This window comes from Carettochelys insculpta, chromosome 2, assembly GCF_033958435.1.
Source record: "Carettochelys insculpta isolate YL-2023 chromosome 2, ASM3395843v1, whole genome shotgun sequence".
NCBI lineage: Eukaryota > Metazoa > Chordata > Testudines > Carettochelyidae > Carettochelys > Carettochelys insculpta.
Window position 1 is genome coordinate 158,862,722 of NC_134138.1, and position 25,808 is coordinate 158,888,529.

General features: G+C 41.9%; 1 protein-coding gene across 4 annotated transcripts in view; it reads right to left on the reverse strand.

The window, feature by feature from the left end:
- Positions 1–2,919: 2,919 nt before the first annotated feature.
- The window catches only part of ANKS6 (ankyrin repeat and sterile alpha motif domain containing 6), a 76,966-nt gene continuing 54,077 nt past the window's right edge, over positions 2,920–25,808 (reverse strand). For 2 of the 4 annotated variants that reach the window (XM_074987903.1, XM_074987904.1), the window contains 4 exons: positions 22,571–22,638; positions 12,472–12,588; positions 10,232–10,328; positions 2,920–6,110 (listed from right to left, as the gene is read on the reverse strand). In XM_074987903.1, the coding sequence (XP_074844004.1) occupies positions 6,061–6,110; positions 10,232–10,328; positions 12,472–12,588; positions 22,571–22,638 (332 nt within the window). In that variant the 3' untranslated portion in view covers positions 2,920–6,060. Of the gene's footprint in view, positions 6,111–10,231; positions 10,329–12,471; positions 12,589–13,006; positions 13,047–18,017; positions 20,249–22,570; positions 22,639–25,808 lie in introns of those variants that run through there. The other 2 variants (XR_012644528.1, XR_012644529.1) reach the window with 2 other exon arrangements.

Below are 25,808 nucleotides of genomic sequence, written 5' to 3' on the forward strand. Positions count from 1 at the left end.
TACAACCAGCCATGGAAGGGAGACTGGGTTAAGTGTTATTAACCTTTTTGTAAGGAGACCTGTCAGTGCTACAAATATAAATCTCCTCAGAGGACTGCAGGCTGGGAACGTGTTGGTTTTTTCAACTGCAGTGCAACAGAATGGGTGGGTGGATGGGTGGAGAGGCATTCCTACTTAGCTCAAATGGAAGGGAGGGCTTGAGAATGGCTCCATCCCATCAAGCTCTGGGTAACCAACTTAACCCTATCATGACCACTTTACTACAAAACACATATTACAGGCAGGAAAAATGTATGCAGAGAGATTAAAGAAACTAGCTCCAGCCTCAACACAGGTCAATGGCAGTGACAGGAATGGAACTCAGGACCTATTACACTCCTATCCCATTTTCATCCCGTTTACCCCAGATGCACAGGCAGTACCTGCAACCAAAAGCATATTCTTCCACCCACACCTAGAGAGATGAAATATGAAGTACCTATGTTGTTTAGTAGAAATTAAGCTATGATGTTTCTTTGTCATTAGTAAATGTTATAAAATTGGCATTTAACAATTGAGTTAACTTCTGTTTCTCTCACAAAAGGAAAGCCAATGCCAGCCTGGCTGTGAAATGCTGCAAGGACTTTGGGTGAGCAATACTCTACAAGAGGACCTTTGTCTAGGCTCTGGAATGCAGGTTCTGATTTTATATGTAATCATTTATCACCAATACTTCTACTGGCTGCTCTATTCCTTGTTAAATAAACTTGTATTTCATTTCGTTATTAACAAATCCAGTGCTGTGAGTTAAATGGAGTGGCGATTGAGGGGCAATGTCTAGACATCTTTGGAAGCAGCAAACCTGTGAATGCACAGTGGACCAAGACCTGAACAACTCAGGTACGGCTCAGAGGACTGATGGATTTGGGCGTGCCTATCGCTAAGCTGTAAGTAACAGCAAGGTCAGCAAGGCTAGGAGAAGAGTGCTTGGCTTGCTAGGGCCATTGTGCTGTGTCTACACTAGCCCCCTTTTTTGAAAGGGGGAACGGTAATTAGCACGAGCGGGAAATAATAATGCAGTGCTGTGATGAATATGCAGCACTTCGTTAGGCTAATTGTTGCTGTGGCAACTTCAAAGTTGCAAACTTCGAAGTGCCAGCATGCAATGTATCTGCAGGCACTTCAAAGTACCTACGCAACTTCGAAGTGCCCTTACTCGAAGTTGTGTGGGTACATTGAAGTGACCTTGGCTACACAGCAGGCCAGTGCTTCGAAGTTTGCAATTTTGAAGTCGCCACGGTGAGAATTAGCCTAATGAGGTACTGCACGTTCATCACAGCACTGCATTATTATTTCCAGTTCACGCTGATTACCAGGCCCCCTTTGAAGAAGGGGGGCAGTGTAGACACAGCCTTGAGAACTGACCCACCACAGGCATAGACAAGGCTTCCTTAGGTTAAGGGCAGGTGGTAAGCTGTGTCACAGCCCTGAGTACTCCCAGGAAGCATTACAATTAACTGGGGCCAAATTCTAACATCAGTTAAACCTACATATATCCATAGTGAGGATCCTTATTGACTTCATTAGTTATGCCAGATTCATAGTAGTATGTATTTGGCTCCTTGTTTTGTCACATGGTTATAGCAGATTACAAAGGGACATTTGATTTTTATTAGACTTTCATCACTAACAAACCCCACAAATGTGGAAAAACCAGTGGCATGTTAACCAATGCTTTCTCTGGATCTCTTCCCCATTTCTATCTCCCATTTTTTCTGTCATCTTCATTATTATCTTCCCTCTTGTCCTTTCCTAAGATCAGACTGGCAGGACATGATCATGCAGGCTCAGCTTACATGCAAAGTGGGCTGTAGAGACCTAGATCAATACGAGATTGCTCAGTTTCACTTCACTTCCAAATCCTCATTGAAAATTACTTAGATCCAGCACACTCCTGCTGGGGCCAATTGTAGGCCACCACTCCAGCGGTGTGTGTAGAAGAACAAATGCTTAGCAGGAGGCTAAGAGATCACAGCCACACTGGAAGTCCTTTGCGGGGGGTGGGGAACAGAATATTTCTGAAGCCATTTTTGATAAGACTTTCTTCAGTTGCTTTGTTTTTCCAAGATCACTTTTATCTATTCAACATTTTCAAAGCCCCATGTCATTGCAACCTTTCTGTCAAAAGTGGTTCACTCTAGAGTTAGTGTTTCACGTCTGGAATATCTCTATCAACCAAAAGGGATGAGCATGCTACTTTCACGGCTTGAGGAAAAAGGGTTCACACAAGGCTGTCAGGTATATGGGAAGTTGGAAATGCAACAAACACATCAGGGATATAGCACTCCTACTCCAAAGCCACTACTGTATTTTCAGGGCTGACTGTGTTACCAGTCATGTTTAGATGCTACAAATAACAAGCAGTGAAAAGTACATGGAAGCTGTTGCTCTAGTCCATTAAGAAGGAAACTGCTTTAACAGCTTTTTGCAATGGTAAAAGCTTCTGAAAAAGTATAGAAGTTAACTATTTCAAATTAGCTTTAAACATTTCCAAAGGTTGCTGGTTTAATGGACAAAACCTGTTTCCTGTAAATGTACAGTGTTCTGTCAAGAGGACTTTGAAATCAAAGAAAAATCTAAAAGTGGTAAGTTTTGGGATATTAGTTTGAGCCAAATTCAGCGAGACAGATTCTAAACCAGGGGAAGGGGAGAATCCCGATAAAAAATATCTCAATTTTTAAAAGCCTTTCTGTTCTCTCTCCACTCAGGAAATGAGAGTTGCTCCCTTGAGAAGCTACATTATGTCGGAGGCATTTGCTGACACAAAGAACTACAAACTTTCTGAAGCACTTCCAAGTAATGATGCATCTCTGTTTAAAATTTGACCTTGATTAATGCTAGAAATAAAGAAAAAAGAAAACAAAATTTCAACTACTTTTATAAAACATTACTATAAAATAACACTATATTTCTGTTACTAGGGGTGACAGCACTGTCAAGAGTCAGAAGCTAAAGCTCAGCTAAATCCATTGTTCTAGAACAAAAGATAATTTTATTTACGAAGCTCTAATGGCTTTATTTTTTACAGGGGTGAAACAAAAGCCACATTTACAAAATCTTTCCTCTAAAACAGGACATAAAAAAGGACCAGAGTCACGGAAGACAATGATACACAGAGCCTTTCACCTCTGGATGATTGGTCAAATCCAGGACAGATCAATAATGACAACTGTCTTTGACACTGGCAGTTTGGTGATGTATGTGAAATGAGGTGGTAGTCCTTGTAAAATTCCCAGAGGATAACTGACTACATGAACAATGTTGTAACCAAGAGCTGAATGGTCATGGAGTATAAAACAATGATGAAAGGCCATCTAGTTCGTATCTCTGTCCAGGTTCAAGGACTTTGTCCTAGCCCTTGTCTTAGTTAAAAGTTGTTTGTACACAGCACTCTCTCAACGGTGAAATGCTACTTGCTCCTTCTCTCTCAGATATAGAGCTGGGTAAATTTTTTGGATGAACAATTTGTTCATCAAAATGAAGTTTCAACCAAAACCCTTTGCAAATTCATGGCATGGTCACTGAATTGTTTTAATTCTTCCAGGTATTTGGCAAAAGCAAAAGAAAGGATTCATAAAACAACTGGAAGAGGCAGGCAATTGCTACCACCTCCCTTGTAAGTTTCAGCTCAGTGGGTGGGGCATTAAGCTGAGCTGTAGGAGATCCAGGTCCACCTGTCCTATCCACCTGATGTAGAAAATGGATTTAAATTTGATTTTCCCACATTGCGCCGGTATGCCATAGCCATTGGGCTATTGAATATTCCACTACGGGCTTCTGAAAATGTCCCAATTTTTATAAAATAGTCACTGGAAATTTAAGTCTCCCACACACTCAGTGAGTCACCTAAGCTCTAGGTTATAATCATCTTCACTCTTTTTCCTGACCAAATGACTAGCAGTCAATCATAATGGCTATTCAAGTCCCCACAGAGAATCCTTCTCCACTACACATTTTTCATTATACCCATCTCTGTGTTCCTCTAACAGAAACACATCAGTGGTTATTACTGGACAATTTTATTTTAATGCTTCTCTCACCAGCCATTTGTTCTCCCTTCCCTTCTTAGGCTGGTTATCCTATTAAAAGGATTTTTTTTTTTTTTTTAAAACAAAGATTCAGTTCTTCAAAATCTTCTTGCTTCAATATCTTTTGTATTTCAGTGTTTGATTTAAAAAAAATCCTACTCCACTTAGCTGCCATGTTGAGTCCACCTACATGGAACAGCTCAGTTTGCTGGGCACTTCTGCCTTTACTTGGAACATTAGGTCACGCAGCCAAATACAAAGGGCGCTTACCAAGAGGGCGATCAAATTTGCCAGAGTTTGATGGAAGTGAAATAGATGGGCAGCAGAGAAGATCAGTCTCAGCTACGGGTGCTATGCCTCCACCCTCCCTGCTCATGACAGAGCCATCTTTGTACCCGCCTTCCTGCAAACTATGCTCAAACATGTTTCTCACCATCAACAACGTCAGTGCCCTTCGTACGCTATACCCAGACCTCATACAGAGGCAGAACACTTGAAAAGGATCCCCGATGCAATTCCAGAGCCAGGAGTCAGTAACCTAAGTATCTAGGTGTGTTACTAGGTGGCACTTACACAGCACATGAAGTTGTATTAAGGCACTAGTTTTCAGCAAGCCCACCAGGATTCTATGGCCTCTTTAGGTAAGCAAACAACAACTAGTGAAACCTCTGTCTTCTGTACCAATGCACCAATGCTTTCAGCAAGCTCTGCTTGACCTTATTTATATTTGCACCCACAGGCTCACACTGAACCCAGCCAATGGCACAATTTTGAACATTGGGCACTTGCAGATTGAGAAAGGCAAAATCTAACATTAGAAATTTATGACGGCTTATATTTTAATTGCTTAAAAAAATTTATGCACAACATTTAACAGAGCTCCATCCATAATTCTAGTGCTAATCATTTCAGCATTCATTGATATTAAAAAAAAAAAAACAAATTGTAATACCCATATGGAAATGTTTTTGTAACCGTTGGAATGTCTGTTAATCAAAAATAGATACTACAAAAGTACATTATTTCTGCATATATACTGGTGACAGGTTATGAATTTTGTGAGCGATATTTTTATATTCACATAAATAGATACTTCATCGGCATGCTTGTATTTACTGTTATTCTACACTCTTAGCACTGATTAAATTATATATGCTTTAGTCAGTTAATGTATGTATCAATATTCTTCCTTTCTATTCCCTTCCACAAAACTATTCACTCTTGTAACTTGGCCTCCATCCTTTACAGAGACATAACATTCTGTAGTAGCATGTTCCATTTAGCAATTCCCACGTTTGTAAGTTCTCGGAATTTATAACAATGTCTTTGCTTCCTGTGGTGCTTGGCTGTGCCTTCATACGTCTTCTGTGAGCTGTTCAAATTGGTGGTTCTGGTGGGGGACCTACACATCTTCCTATCCCATTATTCAATCTTGCCTTGTTCCTACAGGCCCTGAACCAGCAAAGCACCTAAACATGTGTTTAACTGTAACTCTATGGCTAAAGCCACACTACTGTGGAAGACTTGCTCAGGGTTGATCTTCTGTGGTTTTGTTTCACACACGAACGAAAAGGCAATTGCCAGGTTCAAGGCTGGCCCCAGAACTCCTCACAAGTGGCAAGGATTAAGGAAGGTCAATGGGAGAAATGCTCCCGTTGACGTTCTTCCACATAGACAGCCATTGTATTTAACCACTTATAAGTCTATTTTAGCTACGCAATTGGCGTAGATATAATTGCATAACAGCAGTCAACTTTTATGCCTAGTTTAGACATAGTCTTTGAGTAGTCCCTTTAAGGTCAGTAAAGCTATTCACTCTCAGAGTTAAAGGAACGTTTTGCTGGACTGGAGCCATAAAGATGTTACAGCAGCAATCTTCTGCACAAAAGTATACTGAAACACTTTGGTTGGCACACAGTTTTACAAATTTTCTTCTGTAAATTTAAAATCAATCTGCCATGTCTCAGGCTTAAAAAACATCTTTATCAAGCAGTTACTTCCTTGTAGGCATAGATTCTTGTGGTTTTATCCAGTAAGCAGGTGCTACAAAGAGAGAGAAAGATCGATATGATTTATTATTTGTTTCTGAGAGTGCCCACAACATGCTCAACTAACAACCAAAGCAATATTTTAAAGGAAATTGACCACATGCAACATTTATGCGAACAGGCACAAAGCTCCTGACTTCAGTGTAGTTGCATCTGATTCCACCAGTGAGTAGTCAGTTTGATCCCATGGCTCAACAACAACGGGAAGGAAAAAAGACCCTGACTATGGAGTCCAGCCCACATAGTCTTTTCCTCTAAACCAGGGCCCAGATTTGGCCAGGTACTTAGTTACATGAGCAGCCCACTGATTTCAGGGGGGTTATTCAGATGCTTAACATTTGGCGCATCAACTCATTGACTTAAAGACGGAGGACCATCATGATTATATAATCTGACCTTCTGCACACACAGAACCTCATCCACCCACTTCTGTAATAAACCCCTAACCTCTGCATTACTAAAGCCCTCAAATAATGGTTTATAAACTTAAAGTTACAAAGAATCCACCATTTTTACTAGTTTAAATCAGCAAGTGACCTGCACCACATGCTGGAGGGGAAGGCCAAAATCCCAGAGGGTCTCTGCCAATCTGACCCAACTCCAAAATCCCAGCTCCTTCCCAACTCCAAATACGCTGATCGGTTAGCCGCTGAGCTAGGCATCTGGTAAGACCCAGCAGACAGACACCTGGGAAAGAATTCTCTGAAGTAACCCTCAACCCTCCCTATCTTGTGTCCCATCATCAGCAACTGGAGATATTTACTAATATGCACTGGTGCTGACTCCATGGGTGCTCCAAAGCTGCAGCATCCATGGTAAAAAATTAGACGGAACCTTGCACCCGCTGGAAGACAGAAAGGCCCTCCAGAACCTCCTACCCATCGGTATCCTGACCCATTAACTCCTCTCCCTCCCTCTCAATGCCTACTGCTTGCTGCAGTCAGCTGTCTCATGGTGTGTAGGAGACTGAGAGGAAGGGGGAAGAGCAGGGATGGAGGATGCTCAGGGGAGGGAAAAGAAAGGAAAAAGGTGGGGAGGGGAGAAGCAGGGTGGGGTGGAGACCAGGGAGTTGGATTTAGGTGGGGGTGGGGTCTAAGGGGAAATGGAGGCAGGAAGGAAGCAAGGCAGCATGGAGACTTGGGAGTGGGGGAATAGTCAGGTGGGAGCAGAACGTGGTATAGAGTAGGGAAGCTGAGCAACTTCCCCTGCCCCCACCCCAGGCCTGGAGGAGGCCCAGACCTATGCTACTAGGTACATGCTTAAGTACCTCGTTGAATTGAGACACCCGTGCTCTAAACTTGGCTACGAAGAGACTATTTACTGATACAAACCCTTCTGTAATACCCTTCTCATTATTAAGTATGTTGCTCCCACAAATGTCATGTTTTGCTCGAATATGGCATGATGTCTGTCAGTAGGCTTTCAGAGCTGCTTCCCCCCCCCCCCTTTTTTTTTTTTTTTTTTTTTTTTTTTTAAAATCAAGCCCCTAACTTTCTCCCCGGTCTCTCCACTGGATAAAATCCATATACATTTCTAACCTTGAAACCTAACATGAAGTCAAAATAACCTCAGTCCCCAAGGAATGATACACTTTGCTGAATGCCAGCACCCGCCACGCCCATACTCTTTCTGCTTGTCCCTGGAAGTCCAACTGAAGCAAATTCTCCACCAGCCAAACCTCATTACTCACCCTCAGAACAGCCTATCATCTGATATTTTGAATTACATAATGAATTATACAAACTTCCAATAGGTCCCTCCATATCCACTATTTTCCCCTATCTTTGCCATCCCTAAGGGGTCCTTCTTTCCCTGCCTCCCCCATACAAATTACATTTCACTATATCCTCTCTTAATAACTTTAATTTAGTGGAGGCCAGGGAAACAGTTAATGCTAACTAATTACCATCTTTAAAAGAAACTGCACAATCTTTCCCTTTCACCATAATCATAGTTAAATGTTCAACTGTTCATTTAAATCCCTTCTACTTAATCTTCAATTACTTTGCAAGTATCTAAGTCCCTTGGCTCCACTTCTACTAGAGAAGGGCCTCCTCTCCTCTGCTTTCCCCTTTACTTCAGTTTCAATGTTTGCCATTGGTTTTTCCCCAGATCTTCAATAATTGCTACCAGAGACTTCTCGCATGTTAGAGCTTTAGAATTCTATCTAGAGTGTAGTTTTCCCTTCTTCAGAGACTCTGACTGTACAATCTGATGTTAGAAGCTTTATGGAAACTCTCTGCTACAGACAATCTTTGTCCTTTTAACTGCTGCTTTAATTTTACTCAACACTCTTCGGGAGTAACTAAAACAGTAACCCGGAGGCTATACCAATTAAAAGAAATCCTCCAAAAAACTGTAACATCTCTACAGAGAGCTAGTTGAGTCAGCTTGCTAACTTGCTAAGTTGGGAGTCTCAACTGCCCCCAGGTAGTGGAGCCAGAGGTACCTGTACAAACAGTCCAGTTGTCATTCAAGTGACATAAGTTGCTCGGGGGCAGTACACAGGAGTCTGAGGCATGGAAAAAACAATGGAATTGATTATTTCCTACATTTGGTGATTCTACTGCTTGGGACAGAGTTCTACCTATTATTTGCTATGGGATTGCTGGCATTTTCGTACTCTGTAGCCACAGAAAGATGAAAGAGCTGCTTTACCTTCATATAGACCCCCAGCAGGAGTAAGTGAACAAGGCCAGTTAGCCTTGGGTGCAGATAAAGTACACTCACTATACAAGCACAATTGGTTCCCAACTTTCTCCTCAGAGGTCAAAACTCATAAGAGGGACACTTAAGTCCTAATAAAATACATATCAAAGTCTCTAATTAGTTCCTAGGGCTCCTAACTCGGGGAAGGAGTGGCAGCAGCTGGGACTGCTTTTGAAAGGTAAGTGAACCTTGGGTTGGGGAGGGTTAAAATCTGGTGGGGAGCTCGGTCTCTGGGGTATGTTCATGCTGCCGCAGATTGGAGCCGTGGGGCCGGCGGGGGGTGTGTGTCAGGCTGCAGGGGCGGTGAAGGTACAGGTGGCAGGGGGGTCTGGCTGTGGGGCTGGTAAAGGGGTCTGGCTGCTGCAGTTTGGAGCTATGGGGCTGGTGGGGGGGGATCAGGCTGTGGGTCCAGGGGCACACAGGGGGCGGGGGAATTCTGGTTGTGGGGCTGGCAAAGGGGTCTGGCTGCCATGGTTTGGGGCCACAGGGCTGGCAGATCTGACTGCGGGACCGCAGGGGGGTACGGGGAGGGTCAGGCTGCGGGGCCGCAGAGCTTTCAGGCTGCTGCGGTTTGGGGCCACGGGGCTGGCGAGGGGGTCTGGCTGCAGCAGGTTGGGGCTGCGGGGCTGGCAGGAGGGTGTCAGACTACAGGGGTGGGGGGATTGGAGCTGCGGGGAGGGAGTTATGCTTCTATTAGCGGGAGAGTTCACTTGTCGAGTGAACTAAGGGAGGTATATGGGTCCCTCGTTTAAGCAAGTACTCATAAAGTACTCATTTAAAGAGGGATGAGTGTAACTGTTTGCCAAAAGTTTCTGTAACCACGAATTCAATGTACAGAAAGCAGGGTCTCTCCATGTGGGTCCCAAGACACTACCAACGTCCAAATCATTCCCTCCTTTCCACCCAGAATGTAACAAGTAGAGCTCAGCACTGATGTTCATGTACTGCAAAACTACAGCACAACATATACAGTTGCCTCTACGCCATTAAATAGCCTCTTACGTGACCGTAAGAGGCAAGAATTGGTCTGCTGCTAAGGACAGACAAGAAGCAACCCCAGCAATCTCATTAAGCTGATTGAGACCTACCTCACAGGTAAAATACACCCTGTTGGCTTTCACTGCAACATGTAATACATAGAACATTTAAAAAAGTTTTCAATTAACCAAATATACACTAACATGTTTAAAGCCCATAAATATTATCCCTACATAAAAATCAAACTCCCTCTTTTTTTTCTTTTTTTTTTTTTTTAAACTTTGAAATCTTCACCACAGTCTCAGAGAGACAGAAATGCAGCAACCTTTAAACCAACACATTATGAACTACCATGTTTGTATATGCTGTACTTTACCCCAGTTTAAGAATAATTGGATAAAGTTGATGTGACATTTGAACAACACTTACATTGGGAATTGCCAGGAGATCTGGTATTACTAACACTGCTCTCAAAGGAAGAATGGAAATTGTGTATGGTTTCCTGTAAAATCTGTCTCTCTCGTCCCTGTAAAAGAAAGCATTCTTAAATTTCTCATTCAGTAATTCTTTTTCTACGGGTTATACACAAATATGAAAAGTCATGTGTCCATCCTGGAAAACATTTGTCATATTGAAAGTCTAATGAATTGGACACAACAAAAATGTGCACAGCAAACATATATTTAATTTTTCTTATTTTATTTTCTTAACTTTGGAAATTATAGAATTCAGAGTTTTGTTTTTTTTTGGTTTTTTTTTTTTTTTTTTTAAAAAAACAACCTATTTCCCAGCTTTGCCTTTACAGTGCCATGCTGCAGACCAGTGGTTTTCATCCAGCGTGTTGAGGCTTTGTAGAGCCACTGCAGTGGGGAAAAACAGATGACCCCAAGCCAGCCGGTGCTCAAGCAGCCAGGATGCCTAAGTCTTAGCTGGTGCAGGGTTAAATCGATTCCCTCCAGCCCACCTGCCTGCACATGCACGCGCACACACACACACACACACACGTGTGTGTGTGTGCGCACCACGGTGCCTCTTTATAAAGCCACCATTGGAAATGCTGACCCGGCACAACCTCATTCATGCCAGGAGACAGCTGAAATGTTGATTCCCAGCCCAAATAAGCTGGTGGGGAGCCCACCCCCATGCCCTGCTGTGGCAAGGTGGGGAAGTAGGGCAGGAGCCTGTCAGGGCTGGGAAGTGGTTTAAATACCACACCCTGGCCCCGATGGGCTGACGGGGAGGGGAGCTGAGCCTGCTTTCAGTAGTTACTTATTGACTCAATATCCCTAGTATGGCACAGAGCAGATTTTGAAAATCTGTCTGAGCTGGTGTATCTAAGATGCTGTATTCTGTGGTGGATTTGAAACATTAACGCATTTCATCCTTGTTTAGCTTGTTGTACACATTACTGTGTTGCAAACCTCTCTAGTAAGACTGTAACCGTAGTAAATAAATATGATGTGCATGAGCAATCAATTCAGCTGAAAAAAGTGGGTGTGCTGGGGAATTGTTTGTCTCATTGAAGTGTGCCATGTTACCAAAAAGGTTGGGAATCTGCTGTAGAGTTGTGAGCCCAGTCTCATGGCCATGAACCCTATTGGGAACAACTAGGGTATAGAGTGCAAACATGTTCCTGTAGACTTAATGCCATGGACTCAAAATATCAGCAACACATTTCTTATCAAGGTCCGTTATTTGGATGTTCTAGCAACTGTATTAAGATTTACTTCTTAACTCTCAGACAATCCATTCTGTATTCAAAAAGTAAGTATTGTAACTTTAGGAAAGACATGCTATATTCTTAATATATAACAATGAAGTAATAGTCCGATGTTAAAGGGCAAAACATAATTCAATCTTAACGATGGAACTAGTAAGACCTGATGTGAAGACCTACACACAAAGTCATTTACAGTGCATAACAACAAATTTTATCATCATGAAAAACCTACAAACTACACTACATATTGTGGAGAACTGTTTACTGGCACCCTATTTGTTTATGTAAGATGTGCACAGCTAAAGATCACTCTTAACAGAAGCACAAATGGTGCTTTCACAATGTGGGTTAGACATGCTCAAAAGCCTTAGTGTCCTATATGCCTGGTATAAAAGATTAAGGATAGAATGGAAAATAGAATTAAACGATTTGAGAAGACCCGAAAAGTTAGCTACAGAGACACATCAGCCAACAGTCTGTGGCTAAAGAAACCCATTATAAGGTATTCTCATTTTTCTGCCTCTCTCTTTACTTCCTTCTTACTGTAAATACCAAACCAGAAGACAACAACATTGCTGCCAGAGAAAAATGCGAGTTGAAAGCGGATCAAAAAGCTAATAGGCATACCTTTATTCTACAAAAGGATAAATTAGATTTTTTGTTATATCATGAAGGTTGAAGGACAAATCTGTAATATGAACAATGCTTTCACCATCACAAGTTAATTTTTATTACAATAAGTGAATGAGTAAACATAGTAAATAACAGTCCATTTAATGAATATGGAAGGAATTAATGGACATACAAAATTATCAAATATATTGTTGATCACTAACAATTTTTTATCTTGTTTATAAAACTAAGTTTTTTTAAACATACATTGCTTGGATTTGAAATACAAGCAAACCTGAAAAACTAGTTTAATCGCTTTTCTTATTTCAGACCATACCTTTCCTGCATTCAGTTCAGAAATAGCTGCCAGAATTTGCTGCCGAGATCCATCAGTTTTAATACCCAGCTCTTTCAAATCACCATCTGTAAGGGTGAGGAAGGCCTCCATATCCACCTTTGGAAAAAAGAAAAAAAAAAAATACACACATATACATTTACTGTTTAGATTAGTCCTTGCTCATATATATCGAACTGATTTTACACACACACACACACACACACCCCCGACACCTCATGCTGCTAAACAGGCATGGCAATTGTGTCAAAAAACATCCATGCAGTCTTCCTGCAATCAAAGAAACTGTTGCATTCAAATTAGCTGGGGGGCAGGGACAGTGATATCAAAATGCACTACAACTTTTGGCATGGATAGGGTGACAATCTGTCACGTATTTGGGTGGGACAGCCCCACAATTCAGGCACCACAAAGGTGTCCCAACCTTTTTTTAAAAAGCGGCTAATTGCTCCATATTTGCCCCCCTGCTGGCCTTTTCCTTTTTTTCCCCTCACTGGTGTGCACAGCACATACTCACAAGCTCTCTGGGCACAGGAAGAGGGAGCCAGCAGCAGGCCCTGCAAAGAGAAGGGTAGGATGGGGCCCCAGGGGTTGCTGCTGCCCACTTCCCGGCTCCCCGAGGCCTGGGGAAGCCAGGAGCAGCACCTGTGGCTGCTGTCTACTTTCCAGCTCCTCAAGGCTTGGGGAGCTGGGAGCCAACCCATGGCGACGGCTGGGTTTCTGGCTCCCCATGCCTTGGTGGTTCCAGAAGGAGCCATCGCTCCCCCCAGACCTCCCTGTCCCATATTTGGGATAGGGAGACATGGTCACCCCAGGCATGGATGTGCACCTTGCTGTCACATGCGTGCAATTCAGAAAGTCAAAATGGCTAAGAACTTAAAAACTGACTGGTAATACATTGCAAATCCCAGCGACGATTGAATCTGGTGATGTTCTGGACAAAAAGAGCTCTTCAGACAGTTCAGGCTGCCGAGGGACACACAAGATCACAGATACTAGGTCAGAAGGAATCATTGTGACCACACAGTCCAGAAGTGGGCAAACTTTTTGGCCTAAGAGCCACATCTGGGTAGTGAAACTGTATAGTAGGTTATAAATGTAGGGTTGGGACACGGGGTGCTGTAAGGGATGCAGGAAGTGGGTGGGAGAGGATGTGCTGGGATGTGAGACAGGCCTTAGGGCACAGGTTGGAGTGCAGAGCACAGGAGGGGACTTAGGGTATGAGCTTGGGGCAGAGGGATGGGGTGGAAGAGGGGATGTGGTTCAGGGCTGATCTTGGGGTGAGGGAAGAGTTTGGGATGGGGGTTCGAGCCAGGTGCTGCTTAGCTTGGGTGGCTCCCATCCACCAGAGTAGCAAGACTAAAGCAGAGAACAACAAGTGGCCCTGTAGCACCTTACAGACTAACAGATATTTTGGAGTATAAACTTTTGTGGGCAAAGACCTGCTTCATCAGATGCATCTGATGAAGCAGGTTTTTGCCCACGAAAGCTTATGCTCCAAAATATCCGTTAGTCTATAAGGTGCCACAGGACTTCTTGTTCTCCAAGATACAGACTAACACAACTACCTCTCTGATACTTGTCACAGGACAAAAGTAGACTCCCTGATGCACCTTAGCCTGTACTGCTGCCAGTAGTTGCTGCAGGCACATCCAGCAGCAGATACTGGACGTAGGGGTGGGGAAGCAGCTTCGCATTCTTCCCTTGCCTGCAGACACTGCCCCAAGGCATCCTAGTTCCCAGTTCCCAGCCAATGGGAGCTGCAGGGATGGTGTCTGCAGGACATGGAGCCGTTTGCCCACCACCCATGGGATGCTTCCACAAATGGCACGGGGGCCTTGGGCAAGGAGGAAGTCTGCCTTCTCCCCATCGTACCACCAGCTGGATAATTGTAAAGGATGGATTAAAGGCCCTGACTGACTGGATGTGTCTTTCGGGATGTAATTAGCCCATCCCAATCTAGTGTGATATAGAGCACAGGTAATGGAACATCACCAAAATAGTTCCTAGAGCATACCTTTTAGAAAATACATCCATCTTGATTTTAAAATTGTCAAAAGTGTGCACCAAAACCTGGGTAAATTATTCCAATGATAAAATATTCTCACCATTAAAAATTTACACTTATTTCCATTTTGAAATTATCTACCTTCAACTTCCAGGAACTGGATCACGTTACACCTCTCTCGGAGAGACCGAAGAGACCATTGCCAAATATTTATTCCCCCTGTAATTATGTATATGTGTATATCTGACAAAGCAGGTCTTTGCCCACAAAAGCTTAAGCCCATATAATTCTGTTAGTCTTTAAGGTGCCACAGGACTCCTCAATAGACTGTAACCATGTGCTTCTCTGTACAGAATTTGATCATCAAGATTTCCTTAGTCTATTAGCACCCCTTATACTCTACGTTAAATTGCCAGAACAAAAAAGTAAAGCAGCTAAAGGATGTGTCACAGCAAAATTCCTCCCTGCTAACTCTGTTTATCAGTCTTCTTTTCCTCAGTTCTATGGCACCATAACAACATTAATCTCTAGGTAGGTCTGCGTAAACGAGCCAGATGATTTACAGTCCTGAACAGAGGTCTGGTATCCAGAACCTCACAGTGCCCTTGAATAGGCTGCACCAAACATCAGTTTTTATGGCTAGGATATGCAGAACACGTGTCCTACCAGTCTCATGAGGATGTTACAGTCAGTCATTCTTATAGCTTGTACCATACTTTGAAGCTGTACTGTGCTTTATAAAGTCTAGTTATAACTGCCTTCAGTTTCCTAAAGGCATGAATCCAAACCCTTCCTTGGACAGCTGTTTCCCCACAATTAACGTAACTTCAGTTCCTGAGTTCCACATTATGAAAAATTGTTTATTTTTAAATAAAAAAACCTTCCAAAATAAACACAATTAAAAGACAATTTGTATCACAAATTATTATATAGTATCATTATAAATATGTTGTTTTTACAACTTTCCAATTATTTATGTGGGAAAACACAGTCAGGGTTTTGAATTTAACATTTATATTTAAAACGTCCATTTTTCCTTAACCAGTCTTTTTGTAAGTAAGTATCTTAAAACCCCTCTCTTTTTACAGTTTAGTTACCTTCTTCTTTTTACCTATTTTTTTCTCATCATTTCTTGAGGTGGCACCACTAATGAATGATTGATTCATCAAGTGTGGGCTATAAACCCAAGGCCTCATAGTTTTATTCCCTTGCTATGGCAGGCCTTCCAATTAAGCGCCGAGTGGCAGAAGGGAACAGGTTAGACCCCAGATTAGAGGAATGGTTTAAGACATAACATCGCATCAAATACCACACTGTGTCCTGTACAGGCAGTCACCTTACCTATTAATCTCATTTTGATCAAACAGTAAGATGTGACTAAATTTCACACTATATGATATGGTCATGCTGTCTAAATAGGCATATTACAGCAAAACATATTTTAGGAATTTTTTACAGTCTTTTAATTGTGACTGTGTCATGCTGACTTCTAGCCATAAAGACAGGTACCTTGGTAATCATATAACAAACTGTGTAAGACTCATAAAGAGGGACACATTAAAATTAACAAATTCTTAATACATCCTAAAATGAATTGGAACAGACAAAACTTAAACCCACCTTGGCTTTAAAATCCATTGCCTCAGGACCTCACAAAGCTAGAAGCAAGTGCTATGAGTCCCACTGGCAAAACTCCCATTTCTAGTCCTGCTTGTTGGAGAAATGCTTGATTTCAAAGCTATGCCATTTTCATATATCTAGAAAAGTTGCTACTGGCCCATGATTAAATCTTGCCAATCCTAGGTTTTGGAGTAGGTTATTTTGTGGACAGTTACACATTTTGAGAGAGTGGGAGAGAAGGAAATATTTCTCGTGGAGGAGGCTTAAGAAAAAAAGCTTGTAAAAACTGTTGGAGTATGGAATGTTAACAAAAGCTTCAGGGAAATGGAATACAGATAAGTGATGCATTCATAAGTATGTGATAAAATGAGTGTTTTCCATTTTTCACACTGACATCACCTCCACAGACATAGCATATGCACATTTTATAATTAATATTCTTTTTCTATGAATTTTTGAAACACTAGCACTGTTTTTTCTATTTATCATTTTATTCTCAGCACAGCTTTCCTTTTCTTTAGACAATTGGAAAAAAAAATAGTTTCCCTAGGAGAAAAAACGGGTTTAAATTATAGAAAATTATGCTCTACAAAAACCCAAATGCCACATAGTTTTCCCATAGCTCTCTTTTCTTTCTTTAACTTTAGAGTCTGACAGCAAAGCATAATGCTCAAAAAATTTACTAACATTTTTGGGCACTGACCCTGAAAATACATAATTGCATTTATGCACATGAATAGTCTCATTCAGTGGGCCAATTCATGTGTGCAAACTTAAATGTAAGTGTTTAAGTGTTTATAGAATTGGGGCTGTGGAAAGAAATGTAAAGGGGCCTTCTTGACATTATATACAGTGTGTTTTTGCACATCTCAAAATAACTGCTTTTTAGGGTGCACACAGCTCATATCTGGTACAGTAATCCTTTGTTTGCAGTTGTGCTGAAACCATGTGTCCCCCCAGGATATGAGAGAGACAAGGTGGCAGAGGTAATATATTTTGTTGGACCAGCTTCTTTCGGGGGAGAAAGGCAAGATTTTGAGCTTACACAGAGCTGTTCTATCATGTCTGAATGGAATAAACACAAGGTTTTCAAACTCTCCCGGACAGAATCATTTGCAGGACCTAATTTTCACAAGCTGGGTGCTCAGCATTTTCTGCAAATTAGGCCCAAATTAGGTGTATACTATTCAAATCCAGTATTTTGTCTGAGCTGAATAACCTGTACGCATGCCCCTGAACACTCAATGGTGCAACGAGATGAAAGTCTTCTAAATGTGCCTGTACATACTGTGGCAACTTTAATTTATTGTATGTCCCTGAAAAAGTCTTTAGCCTCATCCTCTATCCACAAACTATCAGGCACATGATTTTGGGTCAGTGGCAAAAGCTCGTTAATAAAAAAAAAAAAAAAAACAAAAAAAAACAAAAAAAAAAAACCTGGTGATTATTTTCAACAATGGTTTTTCTCCTGGCATTCTCCATGCAGCAGTGTAGAGGAATACAGACTATAATCCAATTAATGCTATTGTGTGCAAAAATATATAAAGAAGAGAGAACTACTTGCAGGTACCAGCCATGCAGAGAGAGAAAGAAAACAAGTTAGACATCTCTTCCATGGCACTGTGGCAAATTCAGTGGCAAATGTGTCGAATTTTATGGAATTTTAGAAAAAAAAAGTGTCACATTCCACAGCCACAGAATGAAAAACCAGAAAAACCTGACCGAGACAAAGACAATGGCTCATACCACTCAGATTTGTTGTTACAGGCTGCATCTACACTATGAGATAAATTCATATTTAAGGCAGTTAGCTCAATATTACCCTGTGACTGTTTTCACTGAAAATACTGTTAGCTCAATTTAGGGAGCACTAATATCAAGATTACAATATTGTAGTTACCTGGAAGGTATAGCATCAAGCTTGAATTCAGAAGTCCGATTAAAGGCCACTATGGAAGCGCCCTGTGTTAAAATTGAATTTATTAGCCTCCAAAGGTGCTCCATATATAACCCACAATGCCCCTCACTGCTTTGCTCTGGCTGCTGCTCTCCAGTAACAGGAAGACTGTGACTTTCAAAGCGGGAGCAGCAAGCCTTTGTTTGTATGAGAGCTTAAAAAATGTCCATCTTTCTTTACTATTAGTGCTGTGAGCGCATCTACTCATTGCAAATAGCCCCTGCAGGGAGTTTGCAGCTCTGTCTCTACATTTGTTATTTTTTTCTGTGCTACCTGCTGCCAGCTGCTGCATCGCATGGCAACAAGGCTCGGGCGGGAGCTCATGCTTGCATAAGACACTGAGAAACTTCTCAGCAGTTTACATTTGTGTACAACTCCCTTCCCTCCCCCACAGGCGCCACGCAGTCTGGCTCCTTCCCACGCTCTGCCACATCACGTGGGTAGCCCCCAACCCAATAAAAGGATGTGCCCGCCGTTGGACACCACCATGTCATAGACTGCACACGTTTAGGGCCCCAAGGGCAGGAGAGATATTCAGGGGCTTGCAGCTGCTAAGGGCAAGTCTTCCCCAGCGGCTCAAATAGTGGGAGGTTTGTTGCCACAGGGGGAAGTCTCCCACAGCAACTAAGACATTTGAGGGTTTGCTGCAGCCATGGAGAAGTCTCCCATGGCAACTAAGATACTCAGGGAGGACCACTTCAACTGGCCTTCCACTGAACCCCTAGACGCCTATAGTGTGGTTTGCTGCCGACAGGAGGAAGTTTCCCCAGTGGCTAAGATAGCTGGGGGACCACTTCAGCAGCCGCAGAACACAAACACCCCCATCCCCCCAATACACCCTGCCAACAATATTTTCGGGAGCTTGCTGTCCATTGCAGACACCTGCTGGTTTGATATTTCAGTTATAAAATCTTTTTGCTAATATCTGCTGCTATCTGTCTTCATGCTTTGACCCCCTCAGAAACACCGGGGGTGAGTCCAGCTGAGATTTCTGTTTGCGTTCAAAGTTCAATGTATGATATTTCACTGGAATCACCCGTGTTGGCAATGCCTGTGTAGTGCAGGGGAAAGTCTGCAGGTGGCATGACCCTCCTGAGGGAGAAGAGCAGCATCAGTGATAGGTGGAGGGAGCACTTCAGCAACCTTCTCAGCAGGCCCTCCATTGTAGACCCTGCAGCCGTAGACCAGATCCCTCAGAAACCCACAATAGACAATCTTGACCTGATCCCAACAACGGGTGGCTTCAAAAAGGCAATCAGCCAGACCAGCAGACCCCTGGGATGGAAGGTATCCCTGCTGAAATATTCAAGGCAGTGTCACTTGAAGCCTTTCACAGCATTCTGACCAGCATCTGGGAGGAACACACTCCCAAAGACTTTAGGGATGCCACAGTTGTCTCGCTCTTCAAGAACAAGGGCAACAAAGCTGACTGTGGAAATTACCGGGGCATCTCCCTTCTCTGTACTGCTGGGAAGATCTTGGCTCAAGTCATCCTCAACCATCCGATCACCAGCATCTCAGAGGAGAACCTACCGGAGGCACAGTGTGGTTTCCGCCCAGGCTGCAGCACCATTGACATGATCTTTGCTGTTCGTCAGGTCCAAGAAAAGTGCATAGAGCAGAACTTGGATCTGTACACCACCTTTATAGACCCGACCAAGGCATTTGACACCGTCAACAGAGAAGCCCGGTAGATCATCCTGTCAAAATTCAGCTGCCCAAGAAGATTTTTTAACCTCATACGCCTGTTCCATGACGACATGACTGGCTTTGTTCTTTTGAATGGCGAGTCCTCAGATCCATTGGAGAGATCCAATGATGTGAAGCAAGGGTGCGTGCTGGCCCCAGTGCTATTCAACCTCTTTTTCACACACGTCCTCAGCCACACAGTTAGGGACCTGGACCATGGAGTCTACATAAAGCACAGGCTTGATGGGTCACTTTTTGACCTTCCCATTTAAGTGCTAAAACCAAGATGCTTCAGAGGCTCATCCTTGAAGCCCTTTTTGCTGACGACTGTGCACTTATGGCACACAAGGAATCTGATCTCCAGCTTATCGTCAACAAGTTTGCTGAAGCCACTCGCCTCTTTGGTTTGACCATCAGCCTAGGAAAGACGGAGGTGCTGTCTCAGCCTGCTCCAGGATCTGCTGCTCTCCCCGCTTCAATCTCTACTGAAGGAACAGAGTTAAAAAAGGTAGATGAGTTCAACTACCTCAGCAGCATGATAGCCAAGAAATTAATGCCAGGATCTGCCAGGCCAACCAGGCACTACGATGTCTGAGAACACAAATGTTGAATCAGCACAATATCCAACAGTCCCCTAAACAAAGTGCACAAGGCCATAGTCCTACCCAGTCTCCTGTATGGATGTGAAACCTGGACCTTGTACAAAAAAAAACATATGAAACTGCTGGAGCACTTCTTACACACGCAGCCTGAGGTCAATACTGCACATTCGATGGCAGGACAGAGTCACAAACCTGGAAGTCCTTAACAGAGCAGAACCACAAGCATTGAAGCCATGATTCTGAAAGCTCAGCTTTGCTGGACAGGGCACATCATATGAATGGAGGAGTCAAGAATCCCTCAGCAACTCCTCTAGGGTGAACTATCCCAGGGCAAAAGGAATTGAGGTAGGCCTTGCAAAAGGTAAAAAGACTGCGTGAAGGCCAACATTGCTCATGTTGGATTAAAGCTAAGCAGCTAGAGCAGCATGCAGAAGACCAAACAGGCTGGCTTCCTCTTGTACAACATGCATATGACATGTCGAATAGCAGCAATGCGTACACCTGATTGATGCTCATGAAAGGAGGAATGCAACAGCAGCAGCTGCACCGACAGAGCCAGGACAATTCCCTTGGCCCTACCATGAACGCTCATGCCGTTCAAGGGTTGGACTCCTCAGCCACATGCGTGTCCACAACTGATGAGCCTATGCAAGCTCTAGACATCATCGTCGGACACAATGGACTACCAAGAAGTAGGGGAAAGTCAAAAATTCTTTCCCCTAGACTTTTCTAACTTTATAATACAATCCAGGCCCCTGCATTATTTTCAGAGATCACGTGCAGTGATGGGAGGAGGGACACTCTCAGTGGATAGCCAGTTGAGAACACAGTCGTTGCACAGAAGTACTATAGTTGACTGGAAAGCCAAAGACTCCCCACATCAGCAGCTCTGTTTTCCGAAAAAAACTTTCCAATCTTCTCTTTCTTCATGCTTTTCAGCGTCCCTTTATTACTTTCAATAAAGTCAAAAATCTTTTATCCTAGACTTTTCAATCCTCTTTCTTCTAACTTTGAGAATACAGTCAGGGTTCCTGTATTATTTTCAGGGATTGGCATATTTTCAGGGATCAGATGCTATCATGGGATGTCCAGTTGAGAATTCAGCTACAGAAGAAAGACATTTGTGTAAACTTTTTTGCTGTTATGTGGATGCCCTAATTTTCCTTCCTTTCAACAGGAAAAATGGACGCTTGCTTAGCATGGGAGGGGAATGAAGAAAATGCAATGTGGGAAGATGATGTCAAAGACCAGCGAGCATACCCAGAATGCTACAGGAGAGACAACTGTGGGACAGGTTCCCACAATGCACTACTGCAACAGTCGATGTTTGCCAATTTGATCGTGGCAGCTATTAGTCGACTTTGTGAGGAGCACGTGGGAAGTACAGATGGTCAAATTCAAAACTTATAAATTCCAGAATTATAAAATCAATATTAATAAATTCAAATTTATCTTGTAGTGTAGATGCAGCCTTAGTCTCTTTTCCTGATTATACAGACTCATCGCTGTGTCTGTTAACATATAGTTCACATTTTCCCTGTTATTGCTGCATTCAGATATATTAGAAAGAAAGAAAACTGAGATTTTAGATAATTCTGCAGCAAAGGGTAAATTATGCTGGAAATAGCACAGTTGTAATCAACACAGAGGCTGTGTCTACCCCTTTTGGAATGGGTATTTTGATGACATGGATCAGAACTGGTTAATGAGGCACTGATATGAATATTCATTGCCTCAGTAGCATAATGGCAGCCTTTCGTGCTCCAAAAGTGCTGCTTTTGAAATGCAAACTGGCTGTGTAGACACGGCCTCTTTGAAATAAACCCCAGACTGCAAAATTCCTTTTTTCCCCAAAACAAACTGGGAATAAGGGAATTTCAAAGTCTGGGGTTTATTTCGAAGCGCCCACATTTACACAGCCAGTTTGCATTTTGCAAGCGGTATTTTCAAAGCACGACTGGCTGCCATTATGCTAATGAAATGCTGAATATTAATATCAGCACCTCATTAACCAGTTCTGATCCATGTCATTTAAATACCCATTCCAGAAGGGAGGGGTTGTGTAGATACATCCAGAGCTCTGATTTTACTTGGATAATAATGTATAGATTTCTAACAGATAAATAGATTATAAATGCTAAAATGCTGAAATAAAATACTGAAATATTTAAAAGCTAAAAAACAAAACCAGAAAAGCCCCCTTACCTCCTGTTCTTCAAAAATAGGCTGATATTTCTCAAGTGATAATTTCTTAAGGATACTAGTCAGCTCGTCTATAATAACAGAAAAGAAAAAGAAACAATGTTTAATACAATTCAATTTTGGTAGCCTGTAGGAAAAACGTACTGAACTTTAACTGATGACAACATACAGATAATTACAACAAAAATTCCAGAAACCCACTCAAACAAAATTGCAAAACAAAATTGTCTTTACTATAGACAAACTGTGAGGGGAAATGTCTCTCACTCCCATGACCTGCTATACACAATTGTACATGTTAGATGCCTAGTCTTACCTTTAATTACATTTTATATGTAATTATTTTATGATAGCAATTGGAATTAAGCCCCAAGACCTGGATGACAAGGATTTCTCTCTCTCTTTTCACTAAAGTTCCAATAACCTTTATGGAAGTTTATTTATTTTTCCTATCACTCATTTCCCTCCCACTCTGGTCACAGAACAGGAAGTAATGGGTCATTCAAAGCACAAAATACAGAAAAGCTCATACTGGCTAGAGGTGGCACAGCAAAGAAGCATACAAAAGAAGCCTTTATGATATCCCACAACCATCTTGTTTTTCTTCCTCTCACTGCATCCTGCCCCATGAGGCCACTTTTAATGATATATTTATTTCTAAGTTCAACACACTGAAAACTGTCTAAACAATGTAATCATCCTCAATTAATAACAGTTCACAAAGCAGGTTTCTGCATAGAATGAGATTAGGGTACAATTTTAACCTCGGTTATAATCTGTGTTCTTAATTTTTAACTGTAAGGGAGAATGTGATAAAAACTGTATGGCCCTGCTTGCATATTTTGTAAGACAGGAGAAATAAATGTAATCTTTATATTTCATTTTTTGCACTTCTGCAGCCATGTTTGAGCTTAGTTTAAATAGTGTTTATTTCTTCATCCTGGGGGAATTTTGCAAAGCACCCTTGTGACACTGACAGACTGATCAACCTAGGTATGACCCAAGCCAATTTAACAAGAGATTCTGAAATGTTACCAAGACAAACTACTAATATGCAAATTTCACAGAGATGCTCTAGACCAGCAATTATTAATCAATTTATTTGTAGTAATAGAAATCAAGGATAGATGTTAAGTGTATGTGTCTATAATCTCAGAGAGGTAACTGTATTAGTCCGTATCTTCACAAAATACAAAAGCAGTCCTGTAGCATGTAATGACTACCATTATTATTCATAAGGTGATGACCTTTTGTGGGACAGACCCACTTCTTCAGATCTGGAGAATCCTGATAACTGAAAGGGAGAGAATTTAAAGAAAAAAGATAGGAAAGGAAGAAAGGAGATAAAAAAAAGCCTGACGAATCAGCTAGATAGGGCAGAAGGAAAGGAGGGAGAAAGGGAGAAGAAAAAAATCCCCTGCAAGTTCCTATTAAATTAAGTGGGATAGCTGCAATCACTGTGAATATCAAAGGTGGGGAAACTGTCCTTGTAATGCATGAGATAATTGATATCTTTGTTCAGTCCAAGGTGAGAGGTATCAAATTTGAAAATAAATTCAAATTCAGATGTCTCCCTCTGTAATCTGGTGTAAAAATCTCTCTTTTAAAATGCACACCATTAAGTGTTGAATGCTGTGTCCTGCTAAACTGAAATGCTCATTTACAGTTTATGTGTATGGAGATTCCTAATGTCTGATTTGTGTCCATTCATTCTTTGGTGAAGGGATCGTCCCATCTGTCCAAAATGCATGGCAGAGGGGCATTGCTGGCACATGATGGCATATCACTTAAGTGGAAGTACAGGAATATGAACCCCTGTTCATGTAACTGACATGGTTAGGTCCAGTGATGGTGTCTCCAGTGTAAATATGTGGGCAGAGTTGGCAACAGGGTTTTCCTGAATTTGCGTGGCTGTCTGTAGACTTTCATGAGTCTGTCCCACAAAAGCTCATCACCTCATAAATAATACTGTTAATCTTTAAACAGCTACAGGTGCTTTTTTTGTTTTGTATTTGTCTATGTTTATCTATATCTTGTTAGAAGTTTAACAATATAACCAGATTACTCTATAGATACTAAAGCCTTTTTGTGGCTTAACTGCTTTATAATATGCATGAGGATGGTTCAGTTAACCTGAAAATCAAAGATGTAACATAATTTCATGCAGTATTAGTATCTATATTGTCTTCAACTTAATTACCTATGCTCTAATTAGACACCAACTAACAGCCTTATGTGAACGAATGTTACTCGTTTACATGTATATACATAGGAAACAGAAGACAAAGCAACAAGTTTCCTGGGTGGGTGCTGTGACAAAAGGCTTGACAACTTGCTAGGGACCTATAGAAGGAAGCCATGGGATTGATCCTGCCATCCCTAGTCTGCTTAAAGTTAGAATAGGGATAGTCTATGCTGGAAATCAGAGATCTTCCAAATAATGTTTTGGAATAACCTGTAAAAGGCCTGGAAAGACCTGAGTTGATCCTATACCTGGACTGCCTACAACTTTTTAGATTGATTCTAGAAAGACTTTCACACATTACCAGCTTCACCATCTCTGCTATGAAAGTGACCTAAGGACTTCAAGCAAATTTATAAGCATATTGATAATTTTAACTTCTGCAACTCTCTCATCCTTCTTTTTCCTTGTATTATATTAAACCTTGACTGACTAAAGGACTGGTATCAACATGATTACTGGATAAGATCTGAAGCTTATTACGACCTGAGGAAAAGTGTACAGTCCTTTGGGATTGGTGAACCTCACATGGTGAATCCAACTTTCAGTAACCTTTCACTGCATTAGACTTGGCTGTCTAGATGGGAACCAAGAGCTTTGTACAAATTAATGTTGTACAAATATAGCTTTGTACAAATGAATGTTGTGTTGCAAAACCTGTGTTGTTAGTGGCTGGGTGAACCTAACGATAGAGTAGACTACCAGTTTTGGAGACTGTCAACCCTACTCCCTGTAGTCTGTCTTGAGTGTAGTACCCTCAGTATGTCCCATTCAGGCATGGTCACAGCCCTATCAAGCTCTGACTCTATAGTGCAACCTGCCTATATAGCGTTCCTTCTTACCTACAAGAAGCTCCCTTCCTCTTAACATGTCTAGAATCTTAACAGAGGCATTGAATGCTGACAGACCTTAATTTAGCAGCACACATGCATCCTTTCGGAATCATCATCTTTTTACTAAAATTCCTTTCAGAAAACAGACAGTTGCCTCTATGCTAAG